Source organism: Hyaena hyaena, unplaced genomic scaffold (genome assembly GCF_003009895.1).
Source record: "Hyaena hyaena isolate Hyena2069 unplaced genomic scaffold, ASM300989v1 scaffold_176, whole genome shotgun sequence".
Taxonomy (NCBI): domain Eukaryota; kingdom Metazoa; phylum Chordata; class Mammalia; order Carnivora; family Hyaenidae; genus Hyaena; species Hyaena hyaena.
The window spans coordinates 2,855,613-2,882,503 of NW_024080809.1; the positions used below are offsets into that span (position 1 = coordinate 2,855,613).

A 26,891-nucleotide genomic window follows, 5' to 3' on the forward strand; every position below is an offset into this window, starting at 1 on the left:
TGGAGCATTTAGTCCATTTACATTCAGTGTTATTATTGAAAAATATGGGTTTAGAGTCATTGTGTTCTTTGTGGGATTCATACTTGTAGTGGTGTCTCTGGTACCTTGCGTTCATTGGAACATTTCCCTCGTAGAGTCCCCCTTAGGATTTCTTGTAGGGCTGGTTTAGTGGTGATGAGTTCTTTCCGTTTTTCTTTATTTGGGAAGACTTTTATCTCTCCTTCCATTCTGAATGACAGGCTTGCTAGATAGATTCTTGGCTGCATATTTTTTCTGTTCATTACATTGAAGATTTCCTGCCATTACTTTAAGGCCCTGCCAAATTTCAGTAGATAAGCCTGTAACTGCTCTGATAGGTTTCCCTTTGTATGTTAGGGCCCTTTTATCCCTAGCTGCTTTCAAAATTCTCTCTTTGTCCTTATATTTTGCCAGTTTCACTATGATATGTCGTGCAGATGATCGATTCAAGTTATGTCTGAGGGGAGTTCTCTGTGCCTCTTGGATTTCAATGTCTGTTTCCTTCTCCAGATTGGGGAAGTTCTCGGCTATAATTTGTTCAAGGACTCCTTCAGCGCCTTTCCCTCTCTCTTCCTCTTCTGGAATTCCTATGATACAGATATTGTTCTGTTTGATTTTATCACTCAGTTCTTGAACTCTCCTTTCATGCTCCTGGCTCAGTTTATCTTTTTCTCAGTTTCCTCTTTTTCTATAATTGTGTCTTCTAATTCACCTAATCTCCTCTCTGCCTCTTCAATCTGTGCATTGGGCGCCTCCATTTTATTATGTACCTTATATATAGCATTTCCCAATTCATCACAACTATTTTTAAGCTCCATAGTCTTTGTAGCAAAAGCTTCTCTGATGTCTTCCATGCCTTTTTCAAGCCCGGTGATTAATTTTATGACTATTGTTCTAAATTCTTGTTCAGTTATGTTGCTTATACCTGTTTTAAGCAGTTCTTTAGCTGTCATTTCTTCCTGGAATTTCTTTAAAGGAGAGTTTTTTTAATTTCATCATTTTGGCTAGCTTTCTGTCTCTTGTTAGGTTTAAAAGCTTGTTATGTGCTCTGCACCTGCGAGTACTGCTATATTAAAGAAGGCTCATTGACTGTCCAGGGCCTGTCCATTCAGGAAGTGTTCTTTGAATGGTATCTCTTGCTCTCTCTTATTGAGACTTTGGTTATTTTATTTTCCTACTCATAATGGTATTTGGGACTCTCCACCATGTGTACTTTGGCTTGTCTTTTGAGATAGCCAGACTTGCAGCATGTTCTCCACCGAGCCACTGTCCAGCAGACGGATGCCCTGGTGGAATGGCAGCCCCTTGCCGCTGCCATCCGCCACTCTGGCTGCTGTGCCCAGCCTGGGGGACTCCCCTGTCTTTCTGTTTTTGAACCAGAAAGGAATTGTTTCACACATTTCAAAAGATAAGTATCAAACAAAATTAAAAATATTTGGTTATTCTTTCCTTGAACTATCAGAACCAACTCTAGACAACTAAGATCACGGGTTCCTCTGCTCCGTTACTAAAAGAAAATAAGGTTGAAGAAAAATGCAAACTGGACCCTGGTCTGGTGCCTATCTAGAACCACTGATCCGACCTCCATTGAGGGGCTTCTCCTTCAACCCCTGAGCTACCTTGGACTGCAGCCCCATCCTGCCCCATGGTGACCCCAGTGTAGATGTAGTTATCAGAATTTTTTCCTTTCCATTCTTTTTTTTTGTGGCAGTTCAAGAGGTTAACCAATATGTCTGGATAGTGTGTCTCCTCCATGGAGCGTCTATCTCTGACCTTCTCATACCCTATGCATTGAGCATGGGGGGAGACACAGCTTTGCTTTAACAATCAAGGAAGACTCTCTGATGGATACCAGTCTGTGACTGTGTAGCAGCCAAGAGGGCAGACTCAGTGGCCAAGCTGCCCCAGCTTAAATCCCAACTCTGCTGCTCACCATGTGAGCTTGGGTTTGGATGACTCCACAGAGTCATTGTGAAGAGGAGATGAGTTAATACACTTGAAGCACTTAGAACAGTGAGCTAATGGTGAGCACCATAAAGAAAACATAGCAATGTAAGCCATTACTGTTAACTGTGATCTTAAACTCTCAGGATTTACATCATTGGTTCCCCATGGGAAAGAGATGAGAGAGGGCAGAGAGAACAATCGGTCAAGAATGATGGGCTGAACCACCATGTGGGTGGTGTTTGGCTACTACAGGGAGACTGAAAGAGGCAGAAAACAGAGTTTGTTTCTGCAAGATGCAGTTAGGAGCATAAGAGACAAAAGCAATCCAAAGAACATTACAGAAGATGTCTTAAGACCCTGGGATCAGTTACCAAGGAGTGGTTGAAAGTAAGAGCCATGAGGAGTCACCTGCGCTTGTATTGCAGGTAGGGGGACCACATTAAAGAGGACATAGGGATTGAACCAGGCTCTGAAGAAAGGGAAATATTTGCTTTGATGGGAAGGACCATCCATAGTAGTAGCATAAACAAAGACATAGTACACAGGGTTGGCTGTTATGGAAATTTCAAGAGCTTATGTAGAAAAGGGTGGTGATGAGCCTGAACCTTTAGCCAGTGTTGAGGGTAAAAGGAGTGTGGACATAATAATGTTTAGTCAACAAGGAGCCTTTGGACAGAGAAGTGACCTGCTCATGACAACATTCAAGGAGCTGTACTCCAGTGGCAATGAACCTGGTGAAGCTAAGTGTGGAGAGTGCAAAGGAAGGGACCAGTTCATTCAGTACTTATGCAGAGAGGCCCTATTATGTGCCAGGGAATCACTGTTCCCAAGATCCAGACAGAGAAGGCCTCTGCCTTCAGGATGCTTACAATTTAGTGAGTCCTAACTGATCCACTCAAGGAACACTAATGGATGCTAAAATTATTTGGCATGAGGTTTTCAGGGAATGAGATGTTCACAGAATCTCAGATTCTCGCTGCATGGATGACATATTAATTACAAGGAAGTGGGCTCCTTCTGGTGGCAAGATTTGATGTTCCCACCTTAACCAGGTGACTGGGCCTGGTGTAAACGAGTTGATTTTCTGATGTGATGCCATCTCAGGCAGATATTCTATCCAGAAGCATATAAACAGAATCAGAATATGGGACATTCTATAAGGCAGCTGACCTGAGTGCAAAGAAATTTAAATGTCTTTGAAAACAAACAAAAAGAGTCAGGGGGATGTACATTAAAGGGGAAAAAAGCAGAGATTGGCAAACTATACAGTCCAAGGGCGAATCCAGCCCACTTCCTGTTTTTGCAAATAAAGTTTTTTGGAACACAGACACATTCACTCTCTTACTTTTATGCAGTAGCAGCAGAGTAGAAGAGTTGCCACAGAGATGCTGTGACCCACAAAGCCTAAAATATCTACCACCTGTCCCTATAATTATAGAAAACGTTTCCTGACCCCTGGAATAAAGAAAGCAACATAATAACCAAATACAGTCCCTGAATCTCAGTTAGTTCCTGCATCAGGGTGAAAAAAATGAAAGCATCAATAAACAATTTCAGGGCAACTGGAGAACTTCAAATAAAGAGTGCATTTTAGATGACACTCCTGGATTCATGTGGATGATCTTAGGCATGACAACTGTAGCCTGGTTGTGTTGCATGGTTTCCTTATGTTTTCTCATTTTCATTTTAATTTATTTTTTAAATATTTACTTATTTTGAGAGAGAGAGAGCAAGTGAGGGAGGAGCAGAGGGAGAGAAGGAGAGAGAATTCCAGGCAGGATCTGCACTGTCAGCACAGAGCCCAATGTAAGGCTTGGACCCACAAACACTGAGACCATGGCCTGGGCTGAGGTCAGATGCTTAACTGACTGAGCCACCCCGGTGCCCTTCTTTATTTTTTTTTAAGTTTATTTATTTATTTTGAGAGAAGGTGGGAGGGAGAGAGAGAATCCCACCCAGGGGCTGTGCTGCTAGCACATGGGGCTGCCACGGGGCTTAAAATCACAGATGGTGAGCTCATGACTTGAGCTAAGATCAACGTCGGATGCTTAATGGACTGAGCCACCCAGGTGTCCTTCATACATTCTGTCTTAAGTGTTAAATGCTAAAGTATTTAAGAAGTCGTGTCACAATGTCTACAATGTATTTTGTAAATGGTTCAGCCAAAATTTTGAAAAAGTTTCAAAAAAAATTGTTTTTTGAAAAAGAAAAGGAGAATACAGACAGAGCAAATGTACAAAAATGTTAATTGATCAATATAGATGAAAGGTATATAAGTGTTTATTATATTTTTCTTTCCATATTTCTGTAGATATAAAAGTTTTCAAAATAAAATTTAGTTAAAAAAATTAAACCCAACAGAGCGGTTAATTTAGAGATCCCCTTTTAGTGGCCCCGATGTCATTTTTCTGTAGGCTCTGGCCCTATCTAGCTACCGATGGTGTCTTCTGGAACATTTCTTTATGATGGAGGAACCACTGGGGAGTGAAGGTGGGCTGCCTGTCCCCTAAAGATTGCTGTTACTCTGGAAGGCAGCCTCCGCATGGTCTTCTTTTGTAATTTGGGGATTTTGCTTATTGTCTCTTTTGCACAGTAATTCCATCAAGCTGGTGAATCTGCTCTCCATATTTATCAGCACATGGCTAACAGCAGCTGGGTTAATCCATTTGGTAAGTATCTTTGAAGATGCTTCAGCTCTGGCTTTTCTGCAACAAGTCCCTCCCTGCGTCATTTTATTACCTGAAATTTTTCTCCCGGAAGAGAAACTTCAGCCTAGCTGCAGAATGTAAGAGAAGGAGAGGCAATTGCACAATTGTCTGGGTTTCCAACCCTTTTACCCCAAACTAATTCCAAATGGTGAATGATGTGAGCTCCATTAACCCGCATTTTTCGGCTCGCTGGTTTGGTGGATTTTTCATTCTGTCTGCAGTAACCCCAGAGCGCCACAAGATGGCAGTGCTTCCTCAGCCAACACTTGAAAATACCTTGGCGACAAGGTTGAAAGTTTGACCCACATCGCTTAATGAACAACAAATTCAGATCCCTTAATTTCTCTCCACTTCCCCCTTACAAAAACTACCTTCTATGCTTTTGCCTGATTGCTTGTCAAGTTATTTTGTATCTCAAAAATGTTAATTCTTTTAAATTAATGGCTCTTTGAAAGGCTTACATTATTAAGTCAAGCTATTCTCACCTCCTCGAGGCTGACTTTTATTCCTGCTTTTAGGGGACACAGCTTTTGTTGAAAGCATGTTTCATACAAACACAAACTGTTAAAGCCAGAAGAAGCCTCATCTATTTCTGAAGATTTGAGTAAAAGTACCTTTCTTTCCCTTGCTGAGGAAAGCCTTTATCTGCATTAAGGGGTGGCAGGGTGCATTTAGTTTCCTAACACCATCGGGGTTTATGTAATTACCACGCAGAGGAAGCTGGCCTGGCATGGAAGATGGGGCTCTCACTCAGCTACTAGATCTGATGGCTTTTTTACCCACCCCTTTGTCTCCTTTGTGCTGATGGAATTCTTGGCTGAAACCACTCTCAGTGGATAACCACCCCAATCACAAATGTGGTCTTCAGTAGACCAGTGAGCCCACCTACTGTCTTGTGAAGGAGCTTCTGCTCCACCAGGAAACCTCCATGAAAATGGCACGTAGGGGTCAAGAAGTCATGTGTGAAAGAGGCTAGGTTCTGGAAGTTTTTTGAAGAAGAAGAGCAGGAGGTCTGGGGGTCGGAGGCCTGGAGGCTGGCCTCCCACAGGGGCCATGCTGGTTGGAACCGTGGCATGGTATATTGAAGGGTTGGGATCTGGGGTAAGCCTGGAGGTCCAGCCCACACATCTCCCTCTCTCCCGACAGTGTGGATCTAAAGTTATCTCTCCTGCCTATCTCACAGCTTGGGTGGTGGATAGAATTCGATGGGAAGTGTTTTGTAAAGTCTGAAGCAGAGATGGGCATTCTGCACCCCTGGGGCCAAAGGGCTCCCAATTCATCCACACCCCTTTAGTTTAAGTAGTGTCTCTGGCTGATTCACCTTCTGCAGAGTTGAGTTCTTGCTCCAGAGATCACAAACTGGATGTTGCCCAAAGCTGAAAATACTTACTATCGTTTCCTTTACAGAAAAAGCTTGCTGACCCTTGGTCTGAGGAGCTGCACAAAAGCAAATTGTTCTCATGAGCTCGATTTTTGTGCTCTCAGGGAAATTCCTGCTGCTTGCAGGGTAGAGCCATCTCTGACGCTGTGCAGTCAGGAGAGCAGAGTCAGACCCAGAGATACCGTTTGGGGTCCGGGTGTAAGATCTGGATGAGGGGGGCCCACTGGGCAATCGCCTTGGTCAGAATGATGAAAGGACAAGGCCCTGTGTGGGAGAGTCTAGAATTTCTTAGGGAGTGCATGAGCCAGGCCCTCTGAGACTGAGCAGGAACTCACAGAGAAAGGTCAGGGCAGGGCTCTCCGGCTCTTCCCTTGAAGAGAAGGCTGTAAAACATGGCCACGGGCAATGCCTTAAAATCCAGCTGGCTTCAAATCTTTAACAATGAGAAGAAAAACCTGACTAGGGATATTTATCTCTGTTCTTTCTGCTCTCTGCCCCAATCAGCTAGGAAGGCACATTTCTGTTATAGCCACTCCACTTCCTGTTACCTGCCCGGGGGTGGGGGTTCGGAGTCATCACTACAGAACTTCTCCCCGCAGCAGACACCTTGTGTTGAGGTGGCCAGGCATCCGGAAGCAGCCCTCTGGAGTTTTTGTGTTCCCGGTTTACCATATGTGTGTAATGTCATCCTTTTTCTGTCCTGTCCCCTTGCTTTAGGTGGAGAATTCAGGGGACCCCTGGGAAAATTTCCAAAACAACCAGGCTCTTACGTACTGGGAGTGCGTCTATTTACTCATGGTCACAATGTCCACTGTTGGCTATGGGGATGTTTACGCAAAAACCACGCTTGGGCGCCTCTTCATGGTCTTCTTCATCCTCGGGGGACTGGTAAAAACTCTTTATTATAATGTTGATTTTTATGGTCATTAATATTTTCTATTATCTGTTTCTTTAAAGCTTTGTATTTTGACTGTTTCTGCATCGCAAGCGATTGCCTTAGTGTTATAATCAAACCGAGTAAATCCAAACGCAACGATGACTTCTCTGCATATTTCCTTGGTACCTTAGACTTATTCCCCAGAGACCCAGGCACACTGCCCTTGTCGGGGTCAGCCTATCCACCAGGAGGAAACCTAACTGTCTTAAGAAAGTGATGCTCACTTATTACGTGAGAGTGTCTGTTCCTTAGTAATGTGATTCAGTAGCTGATACTCTCTGCAAGGACAGTTGCTGTCACCCGACCCAGTCGATGCTGTGGATACTGTAGACAGTTTGCGGTTTCAAGAGCTCCCCCACACCCTTCATGATCCTTCCATAACTTCCAACAAACACTGTGGCTGGGGCCTGCCCCCAGAGAGTAGGGTCCCCACAGAGGACAGAAAGCCTACTGATCTCCTGTAGGTGGACATCATGACATGAGCCGAGGGTAGTTTTATAAAGAGCCAACCACTTCCATTACTCAGCAACACATGGGACATGCTCCCCGCCCGCCTTTGTAAGTCAGAAAGTTTTGCTATTTGATTTTCTGCTCTTTGCAGATCATAATGGTCTGTAATTTTTGAAAGGGGGAATTTCTGGCAGCATATTGGTGGTTGCTGCATTTTGTCTTTCAAAGTAACTCATGTTAAGTTTAGATGTTTGCACTGTATGCGGTAAGTGACTAGAATCCTACTTCACACACACTGCTTTCATATGTCTCCACTGCACATACATTTATATTATGCATATACATCTCTCTGTTCTGTATGCATACGGCATATATACATTTGAAAAATGTATATTAAATGTACATGTGCGTGTGTAAGCTAACACAGGCATTTCCTCAGCGTCAGGGAAGTCCCTGTAGAAAATGAGACCCACTTATCCAGCCACAAGCACAATGTTTGTTGGGCAAAACATGGCAGATTTGTGTTTCTCCTTTCTTCTTCTCTCCCCACATGATTTCCTAAATTTACCTTTTGTGCTTTTTAGTGATTTTTTTTATTACTGGATAAGTTTGTGTTATTTTAATCTTCTTTTGATGTTTATTGTCTTTCATCGCTCATAAAGGCATTGATTCTCCTGTGAATTTTAACTAGAAAGGTCTTCTTTTGCAGTTGTGTGTGTGTGATTTCACCAGCATGCACCCCCTTTACTGACTTTCCTATAGCAAGAAGAACTAGATAGCAACTTATTTATTCCTGTCTCTTTTGTATTTTTTTTGACTGTAATTTTTTTTTTTTTTTTTTTTGGTTTTATAGGTTGGTTCACGTTTGTTTTGTCCTGTGTATTTTCAGGAGCTTGTCCTTTTTGTGCCTTTAATTTTACAACCCACCACAATGGTATATACCTTCGCAGTTCTAACCCCTTTGTGTTTTCGGATCTTAGCATCCCCTCCCCCTCTGAAAAGGTCACCCCTTTCTTTGGCCTGTCTTTTCAGTCTCTCTTCTGTCTCCTGTCTTCTCCTTAGGCCATGTTTGCCAGCTACGTCCCTGAAATCATAGAATTAATAGGAAACCGCAAGAAATACGGGGGCTCCTATAGTGCGGTTAGTGGAAGAAAGTAAGTATGCCAAGAGGTTTTGCTGCCTCCGCTGCGGTAGAATCCTCTCTGCATGCCATTTTTTTTTTTGGCTCTTGTTTCTTTGTTTCATGCATGTAGGCAATGTTTGCCCGCTACGTGCCCGAAATTGCTGCCCTCATCCTGAATCGGAATAAATTCGGCGGGACTTTTAACAAACATGGAGGCAGAAAGTAAGTCAGTTGCATCAGAGAAGATGTGGTTGAGTGGCTTTCAAGAGCCTTGTTGGCGGTGACACCTGAATCCCGCCCCTCCCCCTGCCCACCCAGGTGCTTCTGTGAGGGAAGGGCCCCATTCTGTGTGGGGTGTGATGTCACCTGTGGACTGAGTATCCAGACCGGTGCCCGCCCATTCGTGGCTTCCTTCCCCACCCATCTTTCCGAGAGACCTACTGCGTTTATCCTGGGACAGGTCCAGAGATAACTGGGCCTGTCTTTTCTGTTCCAATCCCTACCAAGTAAACCAGGCACGTTCATTCTTTATATCAACTGGCTTAGTGATTACATTCTGGTGTCCCAGACTAATGTGATGCCATCCTATGGGTTTTATTTCATGCAGCAATACCATGGGATCTTTCTCCAGCAGGGAAGTCTTAGGGAGGGCAAGAAAAAGCTCACCTTGCCTACTGTAAAGGCATCGTGGCAGCCGGGAAACCACTTCTCTTTAGCCAGGCGGCACCGAACTTGTCCTCAAAGGGACTCATTACTCAGCTGAAATTCCTTCTGGGCAAGACAGATTATATTTATGGTGCTGGAGCACCACAGGCTCTTCCTGATGGTCTTTTGTTTGGCTTCCCACACATCGATGCTTTCTTCTTGGGGACTATTTCAATTTGAGTTTGGATCATTTTATCAATATCAATACCAGCGTGTGGGTTCATTATCAACCTGAAGTCTGACTCCTAAGTACACGGCAGGGCCTCACCATCCCCGCCATATGCCAGAGCACTATCTTGGGAGGGGAATGCCACAGGGGAGGCAGGGCCGGTGGTGACCATTCTTTACTCGGCTTTTTCATGGGCACTCAGCCTTGTTTTTGTTTCTGACTTTTTGTTTCAACTTCCGTAGAGTAAGAGGTATATAACCTTAAAGTACAGCTCAAGGGATTTGTACCTATGTACACACCCGGTAATTACCATCCAGATGAAGATGAGCATGTTTTCATCACTCGGGCCCCTTCCCAGTCATAGTCATAGAAGCTCCTATCACAGAACTCCCCCTCCCCCAGTACGTTTTCAGATGAACTCTTGAATAGCCTGTTTTGCTTAAGAGAAAATAAAACTATAGCACTGCCCTTTCCCACCCCCTACTCCCATCTCCTCTTGGCCTGACAGTCATGTTGGATGGAGCAAACCTCATCTCCTGTCGGTGATTCCGGTGCATCCTGAGCTCAGGTGTCCTGTCCTTCTTTCAGGAAATGAAGAGGTGGAAAATAAAAAGACTCATTTTCTTGAACTACCCACAGGACACCAGTTTCCTTTCAAAGGAACAAAGGACAGTGGGCGAGAGGGGGCCAATTGGCGTCTCTTCTACACAGGCAGCATGCTCTTCCACCTTTCCTCTAATGGAGCCCTCCTCTCCCTATTATCTTAACAGCTCTGGATGAGATTAGAACCAAGCTGTTCTGATTTCTGGGCCATTGGTTGGATCCAAAAGGCCAGATAAGTCCAGAGATTCCCATTGGTCATTTATTCCATTGCCAGGAGGAAAACAGCTCCTGTGTCCATTTTGCCTTTGAGGTGTGAACAGGTCGCCATAAAGCAGAAGGCATTCTGAGGGCATGGGCTCTCTTTGTTCCTCCCGCCCCACTCCCTCGGCCAGCATTTCCTGGTCCCTCCTCCCAACGAAGCCAGTAAGTCAGTTGCCCCCAGGTCTATGTTGAAAATACTTCTTGACTCTCACTCCAGGTAAAATTTTTTTCTCTAAATAGTTTCCCTAGTCCAGTGTGGGTGGGCCGGGTGGCTGGTGGCTTTTGGTGGTAGGTGACCCAGATGGGGCTTGAGACCAGCAGTCACTCACCCGCCCCTGTTCTGATCCCATCATCTTCTTGCCTTGGCATCTCCACTCAAACCCTCGAGTGCTAATCACTTCAGATCACAGACTCCCCACAGCTTTTGTTCTGACTCCCTCTCTGTCATCTTTTATCACAGGCTTTTAGCCTGGTTTTTCCTACATCTCTTTTTTTTTCTTCTCCCTTTATGAAAATACACACTTTGCTTTTAATGTTCTCTTTGGGTCTCCAATGTCCCCCGACCCTGAGGACAGAGAGTCGGCCCTGTCATCAACACTGGGACGGTTCACTTTACCTTATGCATTGTTTCCTGGTTCAAAAGCTAATTACTAAGTAGTTTAAAGAAGCCCTTTGGTCACTTAGATCTTTCATCAGAAAATATAAGCTTGGGAAAGGAACAGTAATAAAGGGCCATTAGCACCCTTTGTTTGATGTTGTTTTTCCAGTCAGTAGAACAAGATTGATGAAATGTTATGTTTGGCCAAAATTTGAGTTTTCATTTGGAATTCAGCGTTGAGAGAATGGGCTGTCAGAATCAATAAGTTTTCTTTCGCTTGGGATATGGGCATGTGGTAGTAATTAGCAATATAAGGTCTTTAGTTGAGCAACCAAGCATGGACTCTGGCAGCAAACATAATGAGAAACTACAGTTGTTCTATTTCTAACGTCAGAAAGTTTCCAGATAAAATTAAATGCATTTGCAAAAGGAAAGCAGCTAAACTTTGTTGAAAGATAGAGCTCAGACTCTTAAAATAGCGTGCTTTTTGCCCTGTGTCTTTGTGTATGCAAAAATATATGTGCTGTATTCATGGATACAGAGACGTATACTCTTCTCAGGATTTCATCAAGTGAATGCCTGGAATGTAATTAAAACATATACATAGTTAAGGGATTTGTTTACACGTGCATATCTTACTCAGAAATAATCTCTCTAACAATGCATTAACTTGTCAGAGAATTTAAGGTAACTTGTGACCCAAAAGCTACAGAGACACACAACTTGGAAATCTAAAGATGATTTAAAGTAAACACACACACACACACACACACACACACACACACGGCAGAGAAGTTCAGGGTTTTGTTTACACAACACCCAATTTCAGGATATTGGAGAGCATGGAGATTTTGTTGGCACCTCATTTTCAGTTTTGATCTATGTGTTTGGCATAACGGGAACACTTCATACAGCATCCCCAGCACATCTTCACTGTCAACATGGGATCAAGGGCCTGGAGTGGCTTCTTCCAACATTCACTTCAGTGAACCTCACTTGACCTCCCACAGGACACCCAGAGCTAGCAGTAGATGTGGGCACATGTCAGCTGTTCTCTATCTTATTATGATGCATTGGGGCTCCTAAGTATAGGAATTGGGTGTCAATAACCACAGATTCAAAGAGTGGCCTTGGCAGGCAGTGTCTGTGGGTTGGAGGTCTTGGGGCCAATTGTCCTTTTGGACTGAGACCCCAGGTCTTATTCAAAAAAGTAGCCCGCCTATAGCCCAGCAGAACCCCGAGGCTAGTGCCGCCTCCTCCTTCCCTTCATGTAAGGTCAAAGCTGCTCAGAGGTGGGGGAACAGCGGGGTGAGGCCCCCATGGCTTTTGGGGTCCTAGCCTGCTCTCCTTCCTCCCACAGCCCTTGCCATTTTCCCCAGAGATTTCCTCTCTGCGTGGGACTCAGCCACTCCTCGTTAGTTTATGAGAACTGACAAGATCATGGTCTGAGGTCACATGGCCAAGGGCCATGGAAAATAATCAGCCACAGAGAGGAATCCATCTGTTGTAACCCGCTTGTTAGAGGTGGCCAGGCCAGGGAGCCATCCAGACCTTGTGTTTTCCCATGATGGGCTTCCGGGGCCCCAAACTGAGGCAGCCCTAAGCCAGGTGTTTGGGACGAGGGAGAATGGAATGGCTTTGGATTATTCTAGTGATTTCTGGTAGCCAAATGCTGAGAAGAGAAAGTGTAATAGAGGACAAGGAGAAGGCAAAGGGGACCAGGAAGGTGAATGAAGTCTACTTGAAGGAAAGGTCCACTGGCTGAATGAGGAGGCTACGCCTCCCTTCTGGTTGAGGGAATCACTGTCACAGACTAACTTACCTCTAATTCCAATTCAAGAAAGCTGTTTGTGAAACTTAAATACTGTGGCTTCTCTTAGACCTCTTTTTTATATAGACAGAGGAGTGGCACATACTTGCAGATGAGAAGTGACTCGTTACAGCCCACAGCCCTAAGACCGCCTTCTCTGACAGTAAGAATACCTTCAGACTTGCATATTGCTTAATCCTCACAGCAACCATGAAAGGGAGGTAATATCACCTCCATTTGCAGCGGGTGAGGAAACTGAGGAACAGAGAGGTTATGTGACTTGCCTGATGTCACACAGCTAATAAAGGGTACATCTAGTATTTGAACCCAGGGGCAATCTGCTTCACTGGGCCATGCTGCCTCTGTAGATCATCTCCTGAGACCCCTTTCTGTTCTGAGCCCCATGATCCTATGGTTGTATGTTTTCTTCCACCTCTACCCACAACAGGGTGCACATGATGGAAAGGTAGAGAAATGCATGAATATCACTGTGGGCCTGCCTCTTCCATCTTCTCACCTACTGCTTCTAAGGATCCTTGGCCAAGGACAAAGAGGTGGAGAGGGGACCAAACCATTTCTTCCTTGATTTTTCTCATTTGGTTAGACTAGGAATGCATTTATTTCTTCTATACTTGTAACAATGGGGGGCTCTCAAGGACAGTCAGAAAGATCGATGGCCAAAATTCTGCCTTATTTGTGGGTCTCAACACTTTCAACCCCTTCCTGGGGAGCTCACTTCCTAGGTTACCAGCCACGGCACATTGTAGTGATCTGCCAGATGCAAACACCTTCCTAAGCAGAGCCTACCTGCATGGCATCTGAGAAGAGCACTCCCTGCCCTGGCAGACATATCCACTTGCTCCCTTTGGTTAGAGCACTTCTCTGGTGGTGGTGTCTTGACTGCCAGTGAGTATTAGAGTAGCAGGAGCTGCCCCCCCCACCCCTCCCCCCCCTCACCTCCAGAATGTCCTCTGCAAGATCCACTCTTTAGTTTATTTCAGAGCTGTAGGTGGGAGTATTAGCCCTCAGGAGGCTGGGTCTTCCTGAGGGAGTAAAGCCTTCCAACGTGGCCTCAGGATTGTAAAAGGGAGCCCCAAAGCCATAGAGGTTGGCAGAATTTATCATCCTTTTCCATTTAAAAATGAAAACAGAGTACTTTATTATGTTCTTTAATGGGGTGGTCATATTTTAAAGACTATTCAATAATTTAGACAAGAATTTCAAGAGCTAAGAAATACTAGAGCACAGTTAGTTTCCTGCCTCACTACCCATTCCTCTATCATTTCCACTGGCTCATTTTCAGTCCACAGATGTCCACTGAGTGCCTCTGTGCCCTGGACAATGAGGGTTGTGTTGGGTGCCAAGGATTCGGTGGTAAGCAAGCTACCCCTGGGACCTGTCCTCACGGACATTACAGTCACCAGGAGGTTAAGAGCAATGAGCAAGGTTGTGACTGAAGAAAATACCAGGTACAAGTGTTAATACATGTGGGAAAAACGAACCTGAAAGAGACTAAGATCCTGTTATATAGCAAAACAGAAGTGACTTACTCTAAAGAGGTCCTGAGAGGTGACATTTCAGAAGAGGCCGTGTTACAGCCCGTTCCCTGGCTGCTCACCCCAGGTTTTGTTACTCCTAGGCTGAGGGGAGCCAACATCCTAGTTTTAAAGTTCATATCACACGAACCCCACTCACAACCATCGGTCTTTGGTTCTACCTCCGTGGTTCCAAGTCGTAAAATCTTATTTTCCTTTGAGGCTCTATTTCGCCTGTAACAGTACTCTCCACTGACTTACCAGGAGTGGGCACCCTGTGTATCTTCCCTGGTTCCTTATTAGTGGACTCTTATTTAATTCTGTGTCTCTCCTTATATCAGAAATAGCCTTCTCATTCATCTCTGTCTGTGGCCTTTGTTCCTTTCTGAGGCCACTTTCCATCCCCTCCTGCCTGGCTGTCTTGAAATTCTACTCCATTTTCTCCTCCACACCAAACTTTGCCCACTGTGGTTCTAGACCACTTTTTGTTTTTTAAAGAATTAGAATCTTAAATGATCTGCCTGAGCCCCAAAAGGCATTACCGATGACCCTTGATCAACATGCGTTTGAACCACACAGATCCACATACATGCTGATTGTTTGAGATAAATACAGTACAGAACTGTAAATATCTTTTCTCTGACTTAGGATTTTCTTAACATTTCCTTTTCTCTAGCTTGCTCTATGGTAAGAATACAGTCTGTGATATAGGTAACATACAAAATAGGTGTCAGTCGACTATTTATGTTATTGGTAAGGCTTCCAGTCAACGAAAGGCTATAAGTAGTAAAGTTTTGGGGGAGTCAAAAGTTACATGTGGATTTTTGACTGCACAGGGGTCAGCGCCTCAACCCCCATGTTGTTCAAAGGTCGAGCATATTTCTTTACAAGACTCACTCAGTCTACCCCATAATCCCCCTCCTTTTCCCAGGGAACTAACGTGAGTCATGCCTTCATCACCATCCATTCCACACGTGATTATTGAGTGCTTGCTACACACAGGCACTGGGGATAAATGTACTTCTTTACACCCATGGAGATTTCCAAATATGCCACATCTCTCGAGCTATGTATTATATTATTTGGCCACCAAAGTGGATGGGGAGTTCAAACTCAGAGCTTATATAAGCCTCTCCTTTTGGTTCCCAGAGGTGACCGTCTTCCTATAATAACATTTCCATCTGTTCTTTTTCTGATAAGGGCTGACTCCAGCACTTGGGAATAGGATGTGGGGTTAATTCGTGTAGTGTTGTCTTGGGCCAAGGACCATGGGCCTCTTTTCCTTTCCTGTCTATGGACAGCTTGGACAACCCTCACTCTCCCTTCTGTACAGCCTGATGTGGCGGGTGGGGGTTTACTACTGGAGGGGGTGTTTCCTATAAGGTGCCATTTATGATTTCTAGATCACAGACATCACTCTGGTTGAAATGTGACCGAGGCTTTGCATTTCACACAAACTTTTATCCTTTGACAGGGAAACCATTCAGCCCTCTCCTTGCGTGGCCCACGTGATTCCCAGCCTGAACTCCCAGCAATGTTTTCAGATTCCTAGATTTTAAAAGCCATAAATTAGCAAATCATCAACATATCACCAGGAAGGATCATCTGGTAGCCATTCTAGTCAGAAGGAAACACAGGCCCCAATAACTGATCTTCACAAAGATACGAAGAACTGTAGACAGACAGATACAGTAAATAGGAAGACAAACAGATAATTCAAGTTGACAGACCATCTTGGACTGATTAGACATTCTGCTTTGATTAACATTAAACTTTTGGGGGAGGAAAAAAGAATTGAGATTGCCCTAATACTTTGGAAAAATGACCCCTTTACTACTTCTGAAATTCAGAACCGAGGGGCAGATACCAAAAGCAAGTGTCATTAGATGCTGTATTGTATAATGTAACATGCTAGGTATTCCTTTCTGATGAGAGGGGTCTTGCGGGGTGTGGATGTGGGCGCTTCTTTCTTTGCATCTGCTTTGGATTCTTGTAAGCCACGTCTTCAGCCCCTTTCAAACTTGAAGCTCTATTTAAAGAGACTTGGATGCATATTAAATCAATTTCCTGATAATACCTAATGGAGTGAAGGCTTGTCCCCCCGTTCCCCCCTCCACGTTCTTGCTGTCTCTCTTCCCTTCCACACACTTATCAAAATGTTCCAGCTATTGTTCTGAAAACAAGAATAGAAATGTAGGTGGGAGATGAACTGTGTACCCTCCCAAAAAAAAATAAAAAGTCATATTCAAACCTAGACTTTTGCTCTCAGATAGTCTTTCCTCCATAAAAAAAAAAAAAAGAATTTTGAATATGACTTTTCTAATTATAATTCCTAAAGCGTCTTTCTGCTCAATCTCATGTTTGATTGGGTGAATCCTCTCTGGGTAGGTTCCAAATCTAAAGAACAAACACCACCATCAAGAGTAAGTTTCACTGTGTTTTCTATCTTCCAGCTATGTCATTTCTTGTGATAGAAGTCTTTCCAGAGCTGTACAAAGTGGTTCCTAGTAGACCTGGGTGTGTCCCACTGCTGCTGCCATCATACACTGAAAATAAACCAGGAAACTCTCTGGCTGTCCAAGCCCAGTGTCTCCTTCTAGTAAACTTTAGAGGCTGTTGTAATGTGAAACTCATGAAAACCTGATTCTGTGTCTCTCAGGATTGGGGCTCCCACATCTAGTACAAGTGTTGTATAACAATGATCTCTTCCCACCCCAGAACCATGGGGACTGCTCCAGATATGGTCCCAGTTGTCAGTAAAAGCAGTCTCATCTCCCCTTCCTATCTTTTCTTAACTAGGGGACATGGAGGCAGTTCGAAGGTAGATTCATGCCCATCTCTGGGAGAGGTTTTGCGACCTTGGCCACTGACCTCAAAAGCAAATGCTGCCTAGGATATAGAACAGATTTAGGAAAGTTCCCATCCCGGCATGTTGGCTCAGCTAAGTATGTGAGCCGCCGCCATGTTCCAGTCACTATGCTAAGTGCTGTGGCTAAAGAATGAGCTAGAAAATTGTGGTTCTTGCTCTCCTGGAGCTAACCTGAGACGTTGACCAACCGGAACCATCCAAGGAACAAGTGGTAGCTACTATATAGAGGCTTGATTATGTAGGAGCATCATCCCAGTGAAAAGCTCTTTTGGCAGGAATTTTGTTCAATAAAATCACAAAGCCTGCAAGCATTTCAGAAGGAATGCTTCCAAAAGCATTTGATAATTCATATTATTAAAATGCACCCATTAGAGCAGTTTTGGACAAAGGTAAAAACAGGGTGACTTGTGCACCTAAAAGTCTATGAGTCTAGTGATGGGCCTGGTAAAACAGGGATCCAGAGAGACTTGAAAGGGTGGGGGAGCTGCTGAAGCTACTCCGAGTCCCCCTGTTTTTCATCCCTTGGAGCGTCCCCCGGTGCTGTCAGTAGACCCTGGCACCTGTGAACTCCTCCCAGTTCTTATGTGTATAACAGATGCTGAAGCCAGCTGAGGCCTTTGCAAATGTGTTGGGTCTACTCAGAGTGGATTGGATAGCTAGCAGCATATGCTAGCTGGGGCAACACCCTTGGGTGTGGCTGGGGAACAAGGATGTGTCAACTTGACTGTCATTATGGGAAGGTAGGTCCGACAACATATGCTCTAGGGCCATGATGCATGATTTACCAGCGGTGTTAGCAGGGAGGTGGGGCTTGCTCTGCACGTCTAAGTTAACAGACCTCCCCTCTACAAGGGCAAAAGTAAGAGTCATTTCTTTGCTTTGACTAATTTTCCCTCCATTCCACCTTCATCCCCGAAGGGTATGGCTGACCTTGGCCTTAGTCTTCTGTTCTCTTGGTTCCTTCTGTTCAAAAGCAGCATTACCAAGTAGAGACAGGCAAATCTACTGTGATCTGCATAAAGGAAAGTGCTTTTCAGTGCCCTGATTTCTCTTAAGATTGGAAGAATCAAGTCAAAGGAAGATTGACTTGCTTGAAAATGACCAAAGGCTACCAAGCCTGCAGTAATGGGATGAATAAAATGTGGAAGGGCAAAGGTATTGGGGAGTGAAACAGTGTAATTTGTGAGAGAGTTGGGCATTTGTGGAATTGCTTGCTTAAGATGACTGTATAATTTCTCTTCGGGGAAGGAAGGAAAAATGGGAGGAGAGAGAAAGAAACTGAAACAATACCAACACACTAGGATGTTATGGAAATTAAGTGAGAAATTAAGGTTAAGGTAAACAACTCTTCCAGTTAGGGGCTCTTTGATTATAGGCAACAGAAACTGATTTCTTGCTAGCTTAAGCCGGAGAGGAATTCTTTTGGAAGGTTAGAGTACCTTATAGAATTCAGAGAAAAACTGAAGGGCAAGATCCAAGAAAAGACAGAGTTGAGCCAGGCAAGCAGCTCGGGAACCCAGCAAGCAGAAACTCAGGGACAGTCATTATAGGTTTTTGCCACCAGGATGGATCCCACCATGAATTTAGTGCCACTCCATTCAAGGCTGAGAAGTATTGATTGACCTAATGTGGGCAGGGAAACTTGATTAAAGATCCCAACACTGTAGCTGATTGGGGATGACTGGGTCCCCAAATTACAAATGAGATGCCACTGGGGTGCCTGGGTGGCTCAGTCGGTTAAGCGTCTGACTTCAGCTCAGGTCATGATCTTATAGTTCGTGGGTTCGAGCTCTGCCTTGGGCTCTGTGCTGACAGCCCAGAGCCTGGAGCCTGCTTCAGATCCTGTTTCTCCCTCTCTCTCTGCCCCTCCCCTACTCACTCTCTCTCTCTCTCTTTCTTTCTCTGAAAAATAAACATTTAAAAAAATGAGATGCCATTGACAGAAGAGAGGGTGCTGCCTGGATATGTCAATATGAATGACTCCTTAGGTTCTCAGAATTTTTTTTCAGGACTTGGACTGAGGCTTCCTTTAGGCAACAAGCTACAAAAGATATTTGATCTTTCCTTGGGCACGGTCTAATTATGGAAGTCTAATTGTGATCTAGGATGGTGGGGGTGTAGATATAGACCCCTCTGGTGTGGTTTAGGTCCTGACTATCTGCATCTGATCTGATGTACCTACTTGGCAGAAAGTTCTGGTCTGGTCAGAACATCCCAGTATTCACTGTTGGCGCTACCAGTAGCCTGTCCTGTGACCTTGCGGCTCTGTTTTCATAGAGGTGCCTTTGCTGCACTGTTGGGATCTATTTGCTCAGCCTTCTGCCCCTTTTTAGGGAAACAACAAAACAGCCTGTCTCTTCCAGAATAGCTCTATTGACAGCTGGATAAGATGATTACTTTATTCTCTTCCTCACTAGGAGGGAGAAGGCATTTCCTTTCTTTGTAATTAGCAAAGTACTAGCTATGGCCCTGGGTAGGAAATTTTCTTATCTCCAAACCTCCTTGGGCTTTTTGTTTGTTTGTTTTATTTTTTCATTCATTTTAGCCAGAAATGGCTAAAGCCAGCGTTTGGGATTATGGACTCAATACATATTCACAGTTGTTTTGATTTCATTTTTGTCCTCCTTACATGTACTGTTCTCTCACAAACTCAAAACCTGGTAGTAGATTTGGGGAGGCAGAATCAGCCAATGATCTGACAATCTTGCAGGTAACTAACGGTTATGTTTCTTCTACACTTACAAAGGCATCAAGTGTCCAAGACAAGCTCACCTTACCAACCAGTCCATTGGTCAGTAGATAGTTCTGGAAAGTCTAGCAAGCTTTGGAGGTCCTGAGCTAGGTCCCCAAATGGGATGGAAATGATAGGGTTTTGGAGTGATGAGGGTTCAGAGCTGACGGCCAGGAAAGAATTCTTGAGATATCTTTGGTGCAAAAAAGCTGATTTTATTAAAGCATGGGGATGAGACCCATGGGCAGAGAGAGCTGCACTGGGGTTGTAAAGAGTGATTGGGCCTAGCTACGATCAAGCTAAGGTTTTTTGTTTTGTTTTGTTTTGTTTTTTTCCCTCTAACAAAAACATCATTAAGACAGTACAAAGTTCCTGGAGATGAGACTATTGATAAGATTGCCCTTTCCTGGTAACTTTACTAAAGTATTTGTAAACTGATAGAGATTCTACCAATTTAATGTTGGCTTTCTATCTTTTCCTTTGTCCTTGGGCAGCCAGGAGTGCCTAAGGAATATCACACATATCCCACGTAGGGGGGGTTCAGGCTGTCGGCTTGCCTTATGCTCCCTCATCAGAAGGAGGGGACCCGCACAGCCTGGAACTAGCTTTTGTTGGCCACAGGTGAACTGCCCTGCGTTAACGTCAGTTCCTTTGGGAATGGCTGTCAGTACAGGAGGAAGTGGGAAGGCAGGGGTTGGTTTCGTCTCCTTCCTTTGAGGCAGTGGGGTCCTGCACCTCACAGGAAAACCTGGTTAACAGTCACCCTGAAGGACATGATCCAAAGCAGGGGAAGCTGTGGGACAAAGCAGCCACAGGAAGCACCACCAGGTGATACAGAAGGTCAAGCCCAGAATCTGCCTAAACCTCAGCTGGTGTGAGAGTCTTGGAAAGACTCTTCTGTGGACACTGAATGGTTCAAATTCAATCTTGGAGGGACAACTTTTAGTACTGGCCACTGTGTGCTTTGGGTTGTGGGGTTTCTCGCCGCCCCAAGCCTGCTTTCTATGTGATAAAATGCTGTTGAATTTCCCTGACAAGTCCTTCTTAAAATCCATTCCTATCAAGCTGGTGGCTACCATTGGTGGGGGGTGTTGTGGGGAGATGGGATGCAAAGAGCATGATTAGAAGTCTCAGCAGAAAAACAGAAGAGATTCTAGCATATGTATTTGATATAAATATTATAGTTTTACAGAGACATCTAGATCAATATATGCCACATTTCATCTACCTCTCTGACAAAGTGAGCACAATGTATTCAGGGAAAGCTGTATAGGATTTTCAATTTACTCTGTGTGATTTATTGTGACAGGATAGCTATGGGTTTTTTAAGTTCTTTATACTTGTTCCAGTAAAAATGGATATAGTATCTTTAAAAATAAACAGCCCAGAGCTGTGCATTTTACATTGTCTTCCTAGAATGAGGCTCTGCTAAAGAGCGATGTGAAACCTCCCTGCCCCAGGGGACCTGATACAGGCGGATTTGCCTCAGTCCTTGCTCTTTAGCTGTTTTGAGGGGGTGGGGGTGGCAGGGAGGGTGAACAGGGAACTGAATTAGACTGAATTAGGAAGTACTGCAGACTTCTAGACGAGATGTGATGGTGGCCTGAACTAGAAGGGCAGAGAGCTAGAACTCTGTGTGGGGATCCATCAGTGTCCGTGGGAGTGGGAGCAGCCCAGTCAGTCTGGACCCCTTCATTTTGTAGTGACTTGCCCCCATCTCCTGACTCCCAGCCCAGCAGCATCAGCCTCTTCTCTGTCTAGAAGGCACCAAACCAAGAGGGTAGGGCTGCTTGTGGCCCTGCCATTCACCTTGTACTGAATCTGTGGGCCTCAGTTTCCACATCCAAATAGTAGGCACTAGACTAAACATCCACCAGGGCTTATTCTCATACTAAAATCAACAAGAAGACTGTGGAGTGGAGCCCATTGCCCTTTTCAGGCTCGAAGAAACACTACTTGAATCTTCTTAAAGGTGTGTAGATTTTAGTTGCCATTCAGCTAACCTCAGCCTCAGTGAGTGTCCAGAGGCCTCATTCACTGGAGCCTCAGAGAGTTTGGGGGCTCCCTCGGTCACCTCCCCTACATTGTCCGTTCTGAAAAGCAGCAGTGGAAGTGAGCTCTGAAACAGGTTCCACCTCAGCCGGGGCATCCTGGCTTCCCTTGGCCATCTCCAAGAAGGAAGGAGAGTGATTGAGAATAAGTGGGATTTCATTCTGGGTGACGGAGATGCTTAATGATGAGAGAGGCACACTAATGTGTATTCAGTGAAGATGTACCCATTTAACAAACAATTGGCAGTTTTTTGGTGAACCCTGATAGCGTTCGTAATAGTCAAGCATTATTCTTATTCTGGTTGTCACACTCACCCACTGACACCACACTTGCTCATGACACATCAGTTCAGCCCATGTTTATGGAGCCCTGCCCCCAAAACCAGGCCTGTTTGCTTACACTAGATGAGTAACTCTTTTCCACAGAATGCCATCTGCTACTATTTTGGCATTTACGAAGCTTCTTCCTGCATCTGAGAGGAATCTTTTAATCCAGCCATTAACATTAGTTTATCCCAAGAAAGATTTGTTTACACAACTTGACAAAGTTTTAAGAACCCAAAAGTCCTATCAGATAAGAAATGGTTATTGATTTAGGCTTGTTGGCCAACTTCACAAACCATGTGACCAGGTCCTGTAGATACCAGTCATTTAGACTGACAGAAAAGATTGACATTAGGATGGACTAATCAGTAGTCTAAAGAAGTTCAAATCTAGAGCCACATTGAGAACAGCATTACTTACCTTCATAGTGTAACTTTCCTAAATATCCTCCACTGTACATGGATCATTTAGGTTTTCCTTATCTTTAGGATCCTTGGGCTGATGAGGCAGTCCCAGACTGGACATAGCTTATAATATTTACAATGGATATTTGGATCACTTTGCCATCCCTTGATTTGCCAAGTTGTGTGGCTTAAGTTTAAAAACTTGATTTAGAGTTTCTGCCTTCACTCACAGCATCTAGTGATGCTGCAACACTGTGATGTTTTTAAAAAGAAATATTTTATAATTTTTATTTATTTTTGAGAGAAAGAGAGAGAGAGAGAGAGACAGAGCTCGAGTAAGGGAGGGACAGAGAGAGGGAGACACAGAATCCGAAGCAGGCTCCAGGATCTGAGCTGACAGCACAGAGCCCGATGCGGGGCTTGAACCCATGAACTGTGAGATCATGACCTGAGCTGAAGTGAGATGCTTAACTGACTGAGCCAGCCAGGCACCCCAACACTGTGATGTCTTAAGTTTGAATGATCTCAGTCCACCCTGGTCACCAAGCCTCTCTCCTGGTCCAGTGTGGACCCCTCCAGCATCCCCTCCACTGTGTGATGATGAGGACATCTGCTGGGCCAGCTCTGCCTGCCATACAGGAGCGGAAGCTGGAATACTACAGAGTCTGCTCTCTACCCTCTATCAGCTCCATCTGAGTGAGCATTAGAGTCGGGGACCACATCCTGGGCAAGTCACTTTCTTGCTGTGGGATGTCAGGCATGCGACTTAAGGAAATTGAGGTTAAGAGAGGTTATCTGCAAAGATGCAGATTGTAGGAACATAGGGTTGTTATAGGATTAGGTGACATTCCAGGGCCTATAGAGCACTTTACATCTGTTACCGACTGATTTATAGATATCACAGGAATCCCACCATTTAATAATGCTTACAATGGCCCAGACCCTTTACTAGGCCCTTCACATGCATTATCTATTTAAATAAATCCTCAAGATAACCTCATGAATCAGGTACTAGCACCAGCCCCTCAGAGACTCTGACTTTATAGTTGTAAAATGCAGAATTGGTACCTTGCCCAAGACTATTTCATTATTTAGTGTCTGAGCTGAGCTAACACAGGGCTATCAAAGTACAAATCTCACATGGTGGATTTGTAGGTGTCATGGAATCTGGCAGAGACAGTTTGGGATGAGGATCTCTTTGGCATTCTTCAAATCATGCACCGTGAACAACCATCACTCTGTGTACAAAGAGGGCACCCCCTACTCTCAGTCTTGAATATTTTCAATTATATTTTCAATCACTAAGGGTATAAGAAATTCTGCTTCTCTTCTCCCTGCAATAACATCCTTCCCCAAACTACTGTCCTTGGGATTTTCGAAAGTCTTGCAAGTATTTCTGGAAAATAAATTTTCCCTTTTAGCCATCCATCCCTTGCGCTCCTGCAGGCCTCTGGTGCTCCCTCAGACACAGGCTGGTAGAAGCAGATCTTCTAATGCAGATGCTGAGTTAGAGAGGCGACTTCTCCCCATCCATCAACTCTAACTGCATTCAAACATGTTAAATATGTGGGCTTCTTGATAACTTCCACTGTATGGAAAACAAAATGGAGGGAAATGATTATTGGCACAAAAGGAGGAAGTCATAAATCTTCAAATCAGATATAGGACAGATTGGAACAATATGAGTTCTCCAAGGTTGCCATGATAATGTACCTAATAACTCTCCTTGGGCAAAAAGGCAATCTGCTTTCAATCAATCTCGCTTTTTCTGAGCAAAAATACCAATTATGTTGAAGGAAGATTTTTTTTTCTTCCTTTTTGATAAAGACTGCTCTCCACCCCAGAAATCATGCTGTAGCTAAAAGATATATATTCTCAATTGTCTAGAATGGTATTGGACAGCTAGCATCAAATGAAAAGAGTCAATCCTTTTTTCTCCCCTCTCCTGCCTGCATTTGTCTACTTCTTAAGAGAAGTGAAAGCTAATTAAAGGCTTAAGGGATAATATTGATTGCACTGGAATATATTTTATATGTACCCAGCACATTTTCAACTGAGAGAACCCTGACTCTTTCTCAGGCTGAATAAATCAGCTGGCGGGGCCTTTGATTCAAGGGTGAGAGGGTGAACTCATCTCCTTCCCTTCTACTTCTCACACATCTGTCCTAGAGATGAATGATTTCAGAAGAGGGAGAGGCAATGCTGGCCAATGTTCATTCAGTCCTTTGCGTACAGGATGGGAAGGATGAATGTTCAGGCATTTCCCCAGACCTATCATTGATTTGAGTCCAGCTTTGAATAATCACCAGGCTTCTACTGGTATAGAACTTTGAGCTTTGCAATCCCTGAGGCAGGAAGTTGGCTGGATGGTATTAGCCTCTCAGCTCTCTCATCTATTGAATGGGGATAAGGAGCTTGCCCAGGATCACACACATCCTTGGGGGCAGAGCAGGGAATCCCATCTGGCTTACTTTCATATCCAGGTGAGAGGAAGGGCCCAACTCATATCCGTTCTGTGGAGGTGCCCATACATTGGATTCATGCTAGTCTTGTTCTCAGTCATGGACGCTTGTGGGCAGAAAGCATTAGAATTGCCCCATGCAGCCCCACACGTCAGATCAGTAGGGTGTTTTATTTATCTCTCTCTGTCTAAACATACTTGGCAAATTCAGAATCAGAAATGTTATTCAAAACATGCAAATTCATTTGTAGCCTGTTTCATCCATATAAATGCACATGTGCCACAAGAAATAGTTTAAGATATGACATGATGAAAGCGTATATAACCCAAGTGTTCTGTTTACATCCTGTATTCTCACACACTGTGTGATTTCAGGAAGGAGTTAGTCATATGGGTTTGGGGCATTTGGATGGGTGGCCAAGGGACCTCCCTGTACCTGGCCGGTACTTACTAGAGAATAAAATGATCATGCTGGAACGTCTCTTCTGAGGCAGCCACTGACAATCTTTCCTCCCCACAATGGCCTCCGCTTGCCCGGCCACTAAGTGCAGCACCGTAACAATAACAGTCCATAATGGTGATATTATTAACTGCATTGTGCATATTATTGATTTACTCTTTGTTCTGCATCATTATCCTTTCACCAATGAGTTTACTGCCTTATTCTCACATACTTAGTCAAGCACCAAATTACAACGAAGAGGGCAGGCTCTTGTAATGACATCTAATGGAACATTGCATAAGTGATCATCACTTCCTCCCATTATGCGCTGCCTCCAGCCAATGAGCTTTCTGCCTTATTGGAATGTGCACAGAGCAATTATGAGGTGCAAGGGACCTAGCCATTCTAAATTTTTTCCCACGAAATTACTATGCTTCGATGTTCACCACCTGCCCCGTGCCTCAGAGCCCAGCCAGGGCTTCAGCCTCTGTCTCTAGCAGCCTGAGAGCCACAGGGACCAGGATTGAGCCCCTTGCTACAGTCTCCTTATTAGGAACCGGCAGGTTTCATCTCCACAGTCAGGCCCCTGCTTTGGGCCATGGGGCTAACCCTTGTACCGAAGTGCTTATTCCTGATTGAGCATCAGATAGCAAATGTAATATGGCCATAGTCCAGCCAGATTGGTTCAGATTCATCAGATTGGTCCGGGGGTCCAAAGATATTGGGGGGAACTGTTGTCCCAGCAGTTCTGGAAAAGAGGCTCATCTCCCTGAGGGGGAGTCACCATCTCCAGAAACAGAACCTCCCTAGATCAAGGCAAACAATTCCAGCCTCATCCCTTTCTAGCTTCTCCCCATCTTGAAGTAAATTCCTCTGGCTCTCATGGAAATCCCAGGCACCCTGAGGAAGCAGCCAACTGGGGATGCACAGCCTGCCACACGATCCCTGATTCCATAGGCGTCCCATCCCCATTTAGTCCTGAGTAATGCTCACTTACTGTAAAGTGTTACATGCCCCCATTGTCAGAGGAGTTATGGCGGAAAAATGCAAAATTTCCTTTTTACTGCTTATGGCCAGCAGAGCCCATAACGTGTCAAGCCGCACATTAGCCACCCTGATAAAAGTCCGCTTTCTTACACACAAAATCATCGTTTCAGCAAGATTTGTTATCTCATTACCTGATAAGCTCTATGTCATAAACCAAGACCCATTCGGTAAATCTCTCAGGAGGACGCTTTGTGGGCAGAAAGGGAAAGATCTGAATCTGCAAGGGACTTGATAATGCAGCATTTAAGCGCACGCATAATGTCACTTATTGTTAAAGGCATAAAACCACTTGGCCAAACGGTTGGGCTTTTAATAGG

At 44.4% G+C, this 26,891-nt stretch overlaps 1 protein-coding gene across 1 annotated transcript in view; it reads left to right on the top strand.

Annotated features, from left to right (window-relative positions):
* Window positions 1–26,891, top strand: part of LOC120237306 (calcium-activated potassium channel subunit alpha-1) — a 549,540-nt gene that overhangs the window by 507,449 nt on the left and 15,200 nt on the right. Inside the window, exons 7-9 of the mRNA XM_039240526.1 lie at window positions 4,559–4,634; window positions 6,772–6,942; window positions 8,504–8,595. Coding sequence (XP_039096457.1) covers window positions 4,559–4,634; window positions 6,772–6,942; window positions 8,504–8,595 — 339 coding nt within the window. The remainder of the gene's footprint in view (window positions 1–4,558; window positions 4,635–6,771; window positions 6,943–8,503; window positions 8,596–26,891) is intronic.